At 39.4% G+C, this 11,646-nt stretch overlaps 2 protein-coding genes across 2 annotated transcripts; one reads left to right on the forward strand and one right to left on the reverse strand.

Annotated features, from left to right (window-relative positions):
- The first annotated feature begins 3,709 nt into the window (after positions 1-3,709).
- LOC101311679 (transcription factor bHLH80-like) lies at positions 3,710-6,948 on the forward strand. Its single transcript, XM_004301382.1, is given in 7 exon segments — positions 3,710-3,796; positions 4,414-4,473; positions 4,476-4,874; positions 4,964-5,056; positions 5,210-5,275; positions 6,302-6,370; positions 6,477-6,948. Coding segments are annotated over 7 exon segments (822 nt in total). The 3' UTR covers positions 6,525-6,948.
- Positions 6,949-9,530: 2,582 nt separating this feature from the next.
- Positions 9,531-11,275, reverse strand: LOC101298317 (anthocyanidin 5,3-O-glucosyltransferase-like). Its single transcript, XM_004299770.1, has one exon. It carries the CDS (start codon positions 11,004-11,006, stop codon positions 9,570-9,572), a length of 1,437 nt encoding a protein of 478 aa, XP_004299818.1. The 5' UTR covers positions 11,007-11,275; the 3' UTR covers positions 9,531-9,569.
- Positions 11,276-11,646: the final 371 nt, after the last annotated feature.

Below are 11,646 nucleotides of genomic sequence, written 5' to 3' on the forward strand. Positions count from 1 at the left end.
TCAATGTCTATTGAAATAGTCAGATATTGTGTGTATTGCAAATGAGTGAGAAGAGAATGTAGGGTGAATAAAGTAGAATTGAGAAAATTGTATTTTAGGTATTGTAAGTGGGCAAAGTAGACTTACAATTAAAAATATATAAGTGGGGTGTGAAGAGAATGTGAGGTGAGTAAAATTGTTTGTGGGGTGGCAATAGACGCACCCAATTTTTTTTTTGTCAATGAGATTTTTTTTTTTTGTTCTTCTTCAGCTAATGGGGTCTTTCTAGTCATAGGGGTAAGTGGGTGGGCAAAAAAGGGCTAGTTCAATTTGAAATCGACGATTTGTTTCCTTAAGAGCAACTCCAACAGCATCTCCATAATTTCTCTATTATACGGAAGCTAAAGTCAGAGCTTTACGCAATTTTTCATCTTCAACTCCAACAAATTCCCTATTTTAGAGATTTGATGACTATTCCCCATATCCTTCTTTAAAATTTTAGAGTTTGCTGCAAATATGGGGAATTTAGTTTTCTCTCTCATCACATTCTCTATTTTGGAGAAAGTTTTAGGAGATATGTTGGAGCAAAACAACCAAAATCTTCCCAAAAAGTGAGAAAACTAAGAATATAAGGAAGTCATTGGAGATGCTTTAAGAGAGGAGAAGAAGTCTTAGAAAATGACAGAGGATGTAAACAATTTTTTTTTTTGTTATCGGAAAAGAAACCATAGGACAATAGAAGAGTTTTGCATCTTATACGGTATCTAGAGCAACAAGCTATGCTCCCCAAATTTTTTTTTTTTGAAAACAAGAGCTAAACGGCAGCCATCACGCCATAATCATTAATGAAACCTCAGAATACAAGGGGGAGACGTTGTGCCTAAACCCCATACTGTAAGAACACCATAAATTAACATTAGGCGTGTCTACAAAATCTATGCATTCCAACAAGCACCATTTAGCAAAGAGTGCATCATTAGCTACTCCATTTGTTTTACAATTTTGATAACATACCAAAAAAATACCACACATGTAGAGCCATAAGTTACAATATCTATCAGCTTTCCGGCTATGATGCCATTGGGAATAACCAGTGACCCCAAGTTTCATCTTGCCACTTCTTGCCATTAGGAGGCAGTGACCATTTGACAAAGCAAGGAACTCGCCGCCTCATTAGGACAAACATGGTATGCAGCGTGCGTTTTCCAGGACATAGCCCACCAGTATCCAAAATCGCTAGAAAACAATAAACCAAAAACTAAAAGGAGCATCTACTACTAGGGCGTAGCCCTCTGTCAGCCATAAACTGGTGACTTATTACCACAACTAACCAAGATATAACTAACAAAATAAAAGACTTCATAAAGAACATAGTAAATACCAAAATTGGGCCTATACCCCAAATCAAGGCCATGAGGTCCAAAGCAAGACAAAGGTCCACTGGCCAACCAACTCTGGCCCACGTCAGCAGCTGCATCACCTCCCCTCTGTTGAGCCCACCACATCGCAGCCAACCTTCGGTCTTGGGTTGATCACCGTCGTCATCAAACTGCCGGCCGCCTGAAGTAGTGATCACCCACCCCTTCTGGCTAGATCCAGATCTATCAGCCACACCAGAGCCTCCACAAGGCCTCTTTGTCGGCGTTGGAATCTGTTCTCCCCCATACCACCCACCATCCTCCCTTGACAGAACACGCTTCAACTCATAAACGAGTCTGCCACTCACCCCATCACACCACCAAAACCATCTCATCATCCGTCAACAACGATTGATCGCCGCCCCACTCTAGACCGGAACCACAGCCACTGCGATCTCACTCCACTGCCAAACCACAGCCCCATATGCAGCCACCCACACAAACCAAGAAGACCCATCGAAGAAGCCTCCAAACGTCTGCCTCAAACCACCAGCCTCGCTCACCAACCATGCATCCCGTCCGGCCGTCCTAAACAAACGTTGACGAGGCCAGAGGCCATCCCCAACACCCTGGAGCTGCCGGACAGGCGAAGGAAAAACCAAATTCGCGATCTAGATTTAGAGTGCGTGGAGGCGCATTCAACTGAATTATGGATGCATGCTCCCCAAAATTTAGGCAATATGCAAATTGTTCATATTTTGATAGCAGACTACAAAATTTCAGCATATGGAAATTGTTTTTTATTTTTTTATATTTCTATTACTTTGTTAGAAGCATTTGGGGCATTGTTTGGTCGTTACCATGTATGACAACACTATGGAGTTCGTCTTTTAAAGCTAGAGCATCATGAGGTTGTACATCATTTATACCTAACTTCTTAGCGGCATAATTGTATTACCAAAATCACCTCTAAACACAAAATCATGAGCACTTTGACATTGTTAATGAAACGTTTTTTAGAGAAAATTGTTAATGAAACGTTGAAATGGTTTCCATTACTAAACTTTGGCAAGAATCATATCTTAGGACTATAACGTGAGTGACTTTGATCATCACATCATAGTTTTTAAGAAAGGAACAACGTAAAATTTCCCAATATTTTGTTTCAAAAGAAAAATGTTATAACTATTTTGCTATAATCTGTTCACCAAAGAGTGCCACTGCCACCAGAATTCATATACAAATAATAGACGCAAGTACTGATTTTGACGATTAAACAATCACTTCTCACAATTTTTTTAAATTTTTTTAAAGAGGGTCGGTGCAGCTAATCTCGAGTCTTGATTACTGAAACCATAAAATACAAAAAGAAGGTGGGCACATTGAGCCTTAACTCTAAGTTACAATATACAACAAATTCTAATCCGTTTAGCAAATAGTGTTTCATTTGATACTCTATTTGCTTTAACAAAATATTGACATAACGGAAAAATAACTCTACCATCTACCATGAAGAAGCATCAAACTTTATATATATATATATATATATATATATATATATATATATAATTAATTTATAATATTCATAAGTATTATAAATCGTATTACGTGATGATCCCCTATAAAATAATTTTTTTTTCTAATCCTCTAGCCTGCTCATTACTTTAGGGATAAAACTTGGTTGACAAACCCTTGTCATCTTTAGGTGACCAGCATCAATAAGGAGACGACACCTGTTATTTTTAGACTTGTGTAGAAAAAAGTAAAGAAGAAAGCTTACAATTGTTAGAGGGGGAGTTAAGCGGAATCCAGCTCTCTGTTCTCAAATTTCTTAGAGACCCAAACCATCGCTTCTGCAAAGGCAAATTCTCCTTTGTCAAATTCCTCGTCAAAGTCGAGCTTTGACTTAGAGACCCAACCCCTTGCGTTCACCGATCTGCTCCCTCTCCTTCTCATGTCACTCACTCGTTCCTAGTTTGATTCGATCCCGACTCGGTATCGAGTGACATCGAAAGGCCTTGAGTTACAAATTGATGGGTACGTATGTTTGAGCCATGTAAATTTAGTGTCGTGAAATTAGTTTCCAGCAATCAATATATGATAGCATGAGGCAAGAATTCTAAAATTTGCTGGTCTGTAATTCTCACTAACAGAAAACATCCATATTCTGTTTAACTCTCTATTAGCAATGTTGAGCCTCTTTTACTGATAAATCTAAAACAACACGTGTCATCAATTTATTGATGTTGGTCACCTAAATGTGACAAGGGCTTGTCACCCAAGTTCTATCCTTATATCAGTGTGTCATCTAGTGTGTCCTTGATTGGATTGGAGAGTGTGGTACCACATTACACCTCACGCAGCAGGCAGCAATGGTGCTCAATGTGACCCTTGGATTCGACTCAACCTTTACTAGTAGTGTTGTCCCCTCTTTGGATCTTTTTAACAGTACAAACCAAGTAAAGGACTAAAAACGTCGACGTCCTGATATAGAGAGAGAGAGAGAGAGAGAGAGAGAGAGAGAGAGAGAGAGACGCCTTAACTACCTTTCTCCATTTTTATGCAAATATAGTTTTGGAATGCCCATCATTGCCCTCTCCTTAAATTTGCCACAAAAGGCAAAGACCATAGGATTCAGATCGAAAGAAAAAGAAGAAAAAATCTACCACTTCCACGAGTCGACCCCACGCGCCACTCCTCGTCTCGGCTTTCTTCGCATAGAAGACACCGTTTGTGAGCCCAGTAAACGATGACGTTCCACCCTGAACCGTCCCGGCCTTACATGTTTACCCCTCGCGTAACGTGCACGTCACTAATACTTAATCACCGTCCACACTCGTCACTTTAGCCATCGACGGCGGAGAACGAAGGTATAGATGCGGCCGTAGAAGCAGAGAATCATTACCTGGGTTTCTCGATTTGGCGCAACATTGCTCAGACAAAGAGAGAGAGAGAACCAAAGGATCAGAAAGAAAATAAACCATCTGATATTGTCTGCCTCTTCAAACACCACTGTGTAGTGAAGTCTCTGTCTTTCTCTGCCTCTGTTTCTGCTTCCTTCACCATTGTTGTGTAGCCGAAAATCTCGCAAAAGAGCGAAAATATCGGAGCTGGGGACGGCGGTGGTGACGAGGGCAGATGCAACCGGCACCTGGCGGAAGTGGAGAAGTGACTCGAGGTGGGCTCGGCCGGTTCTGCTCGGCGCCGGCGTCATGGTTGGAGGCGCTGCTTGAGGACGAGGAAGAGGACCCTTTGAAGCCAACCCAGTGCCTCACCGACCTTCTTGCAGATAGCTGCGGTGGGCCCACTTCGTCTGTGGCGGTGGGGTTTGGTGCGGAAGTGGTGGCGGATCCAGCTGCGAGGTTTTTGAGACAGAACAGCTCTCCGGCCGACTTTGTCGGAAATTCGAGTGATGGGTCGGAAGGGTATTTCTCCGGGTTCGGTGGGATTCCGGCCAGCCAGCTCGACTATGTTTCTAACCCGAATTTCGGTAGCGTTTCTTCATCTTCTTTGGCTAATAAGCGGGTTCGGGAGGTGGTGAGTAAATTTTGAATCTTCAACTTTCTTTTTATTTTTCGAAATGAATTTGTCTATTTAATAGTTGGTGGTCGATTTTTTGTCTGTAGAAAATGGAGGAAGGTGGATTGGAGGAGTCAGGAGCTCTGAGGGTTAGGGCAAAGAGAGGTTGTGCTACTCATCCAAGGAGTATTGCTGAAAGGGTAACTACTATAGTCTTCCTTGGACACATTTTATTCATTTCTATATATAGAAAATAAGAGGGTGGAATGTTTCCATTTCTAATCATAAATAATTACCTAGTTGAGTTAATATATTGGTTTATTAAGTTCTTATGTTTCATGGGTTTGTTGTAGGTTAGGAGGACTCGAATTAGTGACCGGATAAGGAAGCTTCAGGAGCTGGTACCCAACATGGATAAGGTTAGAGCTTCTGACTGATTTACTTTCTGATCAAACTACAATTTCTGTATATCAATACCATATGATAGAACCTGGAAGATAATTTGTTTTGAAATACCATTTGCTGTAGCACACTACTGTTCAACTGCAGCTAGTGATTTAGTTGGAGTTGTTGTGTGATCAAACTAATATTATGTATAGGAGTATCCTACTTCGTGTTGGGCAATGATGATGGCAATCTAATGATGACTCTAAGTCTTCTGCCCTTGTTTCATGGATAGTTTAGATTAGTCTGGAGTGAGTGAGACAATAAACAGTTAATTTATAATCTAGCTAACCGCATATGTCAAAGATCTTCCCCTTTTGAGTTAGGAATGAGCTAGGGAAGGCATAATGTAAAAGGAGGAATACAATTTAGGGAATTCGTGATTATAACCTTTGTTCTAAATTCTAAAATCAGCAAGTTAAAAAAGCTTTGATGCACTGAACAATTAACTAAATAAGTGATTATTTTTAATTTGTTCAATGCCTTAATCAGTGAATAAATAGTTTTAACCTTCATGTTTTTTTATAAACCGAAAAGGGATTGTACTTTTCTTTTACATCTTTAAAACTTTATAGGCATTTTAAAGCTGCAAGTAACTTTACTATCTCTACAATCAGTCTTTATCCATATGGTGAGATTCCGGGACTTCATTTTTACTGGTAAAATATTACTTTATCAAGATTGTAATTCATTTTACATCCATCTCCCAACAGATAGGTGGACCTCTTCTTTATATTCTTGTATTTGGTTTTATTTTATGTACATTACTTATGAACATGAACTCCCTATTATTTTTATAATCAGTCTTGAAAGCTATTGCCATATTTTGATTCTTGCATTTGTAAACTATCTTGAGAGTTTGTAAAAGAAGAAACTAGCAAATTGTTCGGATAATATTAAACTTCCTAATTTGGTAGTAAAGAACAGCTTACAAGAGTCTCATTAAGCAGACAATAGCTCACAGTTGTTTGGTGTGGGGCTTCTATTGTTGTTCCTTGCAGCAAACTAATACTGCGGATATGTTAGACGAGGCAGTGGAGTATGTGAAGTTTCTTCAGAAACAGATTCAGGTATATTACACATTGACCTTGTTTTAAAAATCTCCCCATACATTACACTGGCTTTGGAATAATTCAAGTGAAGTTCTTTATGTACTGAAATATTATAATTTTGCAGGAGTTGTCAGAGTATCAGCGCAGGTGCAAATGCATGCCTAAAGAATAAACAGAGGTACCTCAGAATGCCACCTACTGTTTAGTGTAATTATTAGGTTTTTAAACTTTCAGCCGAGGTTTGTCATCATGGTTGTTGATTAGAATTACCTTGTATTTTTGAGATACTCTATATTCTAAGGCACATTCTTCAATATATAGATGTAAGAATGCCATACCTAGAATCAGTGGTAAAGCCTTTGGCCGCTTCCTAGAATCAGTGGTTAAGCATTTGGCCGCTTCCTTTTGAAAATTCTGTTAGTATTATTGTATTCCATCAAAAAGGAACCCGAGTATTGTTATGGACTCATAGCTCTAAAATTATGCGTCACATTTCATATTTTTAACATGCTTTTAATCATTTTCCCCATTATCTTCTTTCCATGTCCATATATCATCTTGAATATATAGGTTGAAAAGTTGCAGTTCACATTGTTAAAAAAAATAAAAAATAAAAAATAAAGAAAAAAGAAGACAAGGCTGGTTCTCATGATAAGCTACATATTAATAAACAGATTTAGTTAAATTATCAGGCATGTCATATGAAATTGTTTTCAATATATGTTGTCCTGTAAATAGAGGAGGATTATAAGTGAGAGGATCAATTTTGTGTGGTTCATGATTGTTTTGAATGAATAAAAACAATCTGTTGGGGTTTACTGTTATGGACCAAATTCTCTAAGCAAGAAATATTAGAATGTAATTTTTTTTTATTGGTCCACCTTGTAGTATGTGTGAGGCTAGCAACTCATAGTAGGAGTTCCCCAAGTTCAAATCCTTCGATTTTCAAGCTCTTAAAGTCTTAATCTATGTTGATTGTGGTTTGTCTAGTAGGTAATGGAGACTCACACATGAAGAAGAGGTAGAATATAGGCTATTGGATAATAAGGAAAGGTGGTGAGCTAAATAATTTTATCATTTTATGCAGGTCCTATACAGTATAATTAAAGCCAATTGTGCTTAGAAGTTCAAACTAAATGTATAAACGGATTGCAGTACTTTCCTCTCTCGCTCAACATTTCTAATCCTACACCATACTAGTAATGGGCATTGTCTTTAGAGGTGATAATATTGTTATACAGAGAAAACATAGATGCTTAACTATGGATGGTGCTCGCTCGTAGTTTGGATTGAGGGTTTTGCAGCTTCAAATTGTTTGTGATATGATTTTGACCATATCTCATATGTGAACTTGGTTTGGTTATCCAAATTCCTTTTCAAAAGATTGTTCCTTTAACTAATCGAAGTTAGAGAAAACTTTTTGGTTTCTGATTCTATAATTTCAGAGGAAAGCCTATTGATGTGATGTTAATTGGGAATGCAGTAAGTTGTCTGATAGATATCCCTCCTGGTCTTTTTTTTTTTTTTTTTTTTTTTTTTTTTTGAGGAATATCCCTCCTGTTGAGATATATTAGAAATCAAAAAGTTAATTTGGAATACATCAATCTAGAATATTTGCTGATCTTATAAGTCTATTGATTTGATTTAATACTATGCATGATCTGGCTACCCAATGGGGTCAGAAAGGTGAGCTTTTGTGAAGGTTCTCTAATGCATAATTATGTAGTCACAATTTCATTGCTCATGCCTGGTATTAGATGATTTTGTTTTCTTCAGTCCTAGAATTTGCTGAAACCATATATATACATGTAGATCTTGGGTAGAGAGAATTACTGAGAAATATACTAGGTTTTTGGTATCTCTTGGTGTTGCGGAACAAAAGGTCATCCCTTGCTTGCCATACTTGCCGGCATAAAAGAAAAGCGGTGGACGGAATATCTGAGGGGAAGACATTGAAGTTCCATTGGTGGTACTCCCATTGCAGCATCCTTGAGCTAGAATTGATGGCAGATGAGCAGTTTTTGGTGCATCTCCATGGGAAAGTATAATTTTGAACATCAGCATGTAGTACGTTATTTTCTTAATCAAAACCTTCCTTGTTTTGCCTGACATTATATGGACCAAATTTGAGATTTTGTAAACAAATAGAACATATTAATTGAAGAAGGATGGACATATTGTTTGGGTTTTGCTTCACCTAAGATATATTAGGTTGGCTTTTTGTTTAGGCTTATAGGATGAGCCTCAAAACATAGGATTAAGGTTTGTTGGCATACCTATACCACTAAACATTAGCTATTATTGGTGTTGGGACATGAAGTACATCAATGAAGTTAGTAGGTCCAAAGTTGTGGGTTTATAGTAATGGTTAAAAAGCTACGGAAACAAATGAAAAGCAGGGACCTAAAACTGGGATCAGGATGGTGCCAATCAAATACCCTTCCCATGCAACAATGATGCTTCTGTTTTGCATTCTGTACCCGAGTTTATTCTTTGGGAGTGAAGTTGAACTCTTCCTGCACCTATTGAAAGTTTCGTTGATGAAATGCCACATCTTTTGGTATTGATATTTGGTATATTTTGTTGGTATCCCAACCATTTTCCATATGTCAATTAATTAATATATAAAACTTTCGTTAGTATTTGATCGTTTATTAAGCATCACATCCAATGACCGCTTTATCAAGAATCTTGGCATGTAGTAAGTTCTAATTGTGGTTGCCGTTGAGAACACGATTGACATTGATTCAATAATCGGTAGAGAAAATAGATGGCTTATTTTCGTTGAGTAATGCCCCAGTCCAACTTTTTTTTAGAGTATGAATTGTAGGTGTGGTTTTTCTAGTGTTTGAAGGTTGATGGAAAGTAGTTGCAAACTGTGACAGCTCTGTTTTGCTCTTCAATTGAAACAATTTGTGCTTGTGCCTTACATGATAGATTTTATTGATGAAAGCTTATAGCCTTATACCCATCATCAGAATCATCATTGGAAACAGAACAATCTTCTATTACCATAGTAACGGCCAGTTTTGACACAATGTCTAAACCCTAAATTCCACCATTGGCAACAGAACTTGCAACAAAAAATGATATGTAGCAAGTATTCTTTCGATTCATGCTCATCTAAAATTACACATACATTACTTCCATAAACAGAAAAATCCAAAATCACTTTGCATTCCTATTCATGCACACAAATTAGAGAAAGATAAACAAATCATTGAATGGCGTTAACAAAGTTGGCCAGAGCTCTTCTGGAGGAACCATGCTCTCCCAGAGCACCTAAAGCAACCTCCCCAAGTTTCAAGCTCCTCTCCCTGAGCTTTCTTCCATTTTCCGACTCCATCAACTCCCTAACTCTTCTCTCCACTTCATCGCCCGTCACGAACCCATCTTCCTCTCTCTGCTCCACATCAATCGCCATTTTGATTTCCTTCACCAAAGCACTCCTGTTCAGATGCTGCTCTGCATAAAGCGGCCAAGCCACCATCGGCACCCCGGCCATCACTGACTCTAGCACCGAGTTCCAACCACAGTGAGTCACAAACCCGCCCACAGCTTCCTTCTTCAGCACCGTCACCTGCGGCGCCCACGACTTCACCACCAGGCCTCTCTCTATAGTCCTCTCCAAGAAACCCTCCGGCAAAAGAGCATCCAAATCGAAGTCCTCCACGCCATGAATCTGCTTGGTGTTGTCAACAGGTGGCTTTTTCACCACCCACAAGAACCTCTGATCGCTTCTCTCCAACCCATTTGCGATCTCTCTCACTTGAGCTTCCGAGAATGAACCCCTGCTTCCGAAACAGAGATACACCACACTCCGACTCGGCTGCTTATCGAGCCACAACAAACACTCCTCATCTGAATTCACAGAGCCGGATGCCTTTTCTTTATCGAGCAAGGGTCCGATGTAATATACAGGAGGAATTGGAGCATGAGGGACACATCGACCTTCAGAGATGGCCTTAATCACGGCCGGAGTCTCGAGCTCTTCAAATGTGTTGGCTATGATTCCATCTGATAGAGCAAGATGAGAGCAGAAGTAGACCAGGTCCGAATAAGCAGGATCGTTCTGGTCGAGCATCGGCTCAGGCATGTGCACAGCACGCAAAGGAGACTCCAATCCCGGAAACTCAAAAGCAGTGTCTCTCATATCCTTGAAACTCTGGTTCACTCGTGCATGGATGGTCGGGAAATACAAGAAAGCCGCAAGAGCTGCCGCGCCGGAAGTGTAGAAGTAGAAAGTGGGAATGTTGAGCTCCTTGGCTATGGCCATTGAGGAGGAGCAGAACAGGTCGATGATGAAGGCGCGGACTTGACAAGTTTTGGAGATTTCTTGTAGGGCAAGACGGACGTTGGGGTCGTTCTGACGGATGAACTCGAACATGAGAGCGGCCATGCTGAGAGTTTGGTTATGGTGGTTAATTACGGCGGCGCGTGGGAAACAGTGGAAGGAAATGGAGGGATGGGATTGTGTGATGCGGTCAATGTAGGCGGGGATGGTTGGTGTGTCGACGAGGCTGCCGGTGGTGTAGAGAACGGTGACGGAGAATTTGTGGGAGTAATGCTTGAGGATGAGCTTGCCTAGCTCCACCATGGAGATCATATGCCCCATTCCTGGAGCTGCATAGAGGACTAAGGTGTTAGCTGCCATTGTACGTACTGTGTCTGAGTAACTCTGAAGCTAGCTAGTTGAGGATGATGGTCCTCTCACTCCTCTGTGTATATGGTCTTGGTCTATTTAGTTTGTAGGTGAGAATTTCTGGTAGGTAAGGCATATGGAACACGCGAAGAGACAAGAGACATCAGAAAGCGAGGTATCTACGCTGATTTGTAGGTAGCGATTTTGTGTAGGTTTGGTTTCAAGTGTAGCCTCTCCATTCTCTCTAAGTTGTTGCGTAGGCAAATAGTGAATCTATATAATGACTTGTGAACCAATTTATGAAAATTAATCAAATAACAAGAATGTGTACCTTACAGTTAGACATTTTTCGATTATGTAGAGAGACATCAAATGTGAGCTTAGGAATGAAAAGTATCTTCCTATTACAAATGACATACTTCTGTATATAGCATATATATATATGAGTGCGGCTATTGGGACCTCCAAATTTGCTCACTTGACCCCACTTGATTATGAATTATTAAATAACATATTTATCCTCTTACACAATGACTATTAAAGACACTAATTAAACAAAAAGTAATATTACATTTATTCTCTCTAAACCTTCTAATTCAATAATAATGGATTACATTTTATTATTTTCCTTATTGATTTTTATTTTGTAGTT

Source organism: Fragaria vesca, linkage group LG5 (genome assembly GCF_000184155.1).
Source record: "Fragaria vesca subsp. vesca linkage group LG5, FraVesHawaii_1.0, whole genome shotgun sequence".
NCBI classification, from domain to species: Eukaryota; Viridiplantae; Streptophyta; class Magnoliopsida; order Rosales; family Rosaceae; genus Fragaria; species Fragaria vesca.

Coding starts and splice junctions, on each gene's coding strand:
- LOC101298317 (XM_004299770.1), bottom strand. CDS start 11,006: ATGGCAGCTAACACCTTAGTCCTCTATGCAGCTCCAGGAATGGGGCAT.